General features: G+C 42.3%; 1 protein-coding gene across 1 annotated transcript in view; it reads left to right on the plus strand.

Annotated features, from left to right (window-relative positions):
• Positions 1 to 612: 612 nt before the first annotated feature.
• Positions 613 to 1,125, plus strand: part of SIK2 (salt inducible kinase 2) — a gene marked incomplete at its 5' end in the record, with an annotated part of 23,704 nt that continues 23,191 nt past the window's right edge. The window contains one exon of the mRNA XM_057386780.1: positions 613 to 776. Coding sequence (XP_057242763.1) covers positions 613 to 776 — 164 coding nt within the window. The remainder of the gene's footprint in view (positions 777 to 1,125) is intronic.

Raw genomic sequence — 1,125 nt, forward strand, 5'->3', positions numbered from 1 at the left:
TCAGATTTTACCCCCTGACTCCAGGAATGGACAGCATTGAGCTTTTTAAGAAGATTTTGGTCACTGCAGGGTCTTTGGTTCCTGATATGAGAGCACCTGGCCTGCCTCACCTCTTCTGTGCCTTCCATTCCATGGAAAATCTGCTTTTTCTCATGGAAAATCTGCTTTTTCCCATGGAAAATCTGCTTTTTTCCCAAGGAAAATCTGCTTTTTTCCCTGGAAAATCTGTTTTTTCTCATGGAAAATCTGCTTTTTCCCAAGGAAAATCTGTTTTTTCCCATGGAAAATCTGCTTTTTCTCATGGAAACTTTGCTTTTTCCCAAGGAAAATCTGCTTTTTCCCATGGAAAACCTGCTTTTCCTCATGGAAACTTTGCTTTTTCTTATGGAAAATCTGCTTTTCCTCATGGAAAGTCTGCTTTTTCTCATAGAAACTTTGGTTTTTCTCATAGAAAATCTGCTTTTTCTCATGGAAAACTTGTTTTTTTCCACATGCAGCCCCTCGGAGGGACCACTGACCAACGTAATGTTGCATTTTTCAGTCTGGGATTTCAKTTCCAGTTACCTGGGGCTGCATTATTCCCTTGCTAACGAGGATAAAGCTAATGAGGAGCGYGTTGGGGAGTTTTTAACCTCACTTTTGTTGTCTTTTGGCTGCAGGTGGCAATCAAAATCATCGACAAATCTCAGCTGGATGCTGTGAACCTGGAGAAGATCTACAGGGAGGTGCAGATAATGAAGATGCTCGACCACCCACACATCATAAAACTCTACCAGGTGGGCCTAGGAGGGWYTTTTTCCCCATTTTCCCCCTTTTTTCAGTTCTGCTSAATAAAGATGGAGATCCCAGTTAGGACCAGTTCAGCTTTAATTTCATTTTACGCCAAAGAAATTGGCGTTTGGTCTTCAAAGCATTGATCTGCCACAGAGAGGTGGAGCTGAAGGAGTTAAATTTTTGCTCAATGGTATCTCCTTTCTGAGTGAATGACACCACACAAAAGTGGCAGAGGAGAGGCTGAGAATATTTAAATTAATTCTGGAGATCAGCGAGGTCTCTTGAAGGAAGGGTCAGGGTTGTGGGGCGCTCACTCCTTTGCTGTTGAAGGAGTTGATTGGTTAAAAATGC

This window comes from Malurus melanocephalus, unplaced genomic scaffold (genome assembly GCF_030028575.1).
Source record: "Malurus melanocephalus ecotype Western Australia unplaced genomic scaffold, MMel_1.1 scaffold_1051, whole genome shotgun sequence".
NCBI lineage: Eukaryota > Metazoa > Chordata > Aves > Passeriformes > Maluridae > Malurus > Malurus melanocephalus.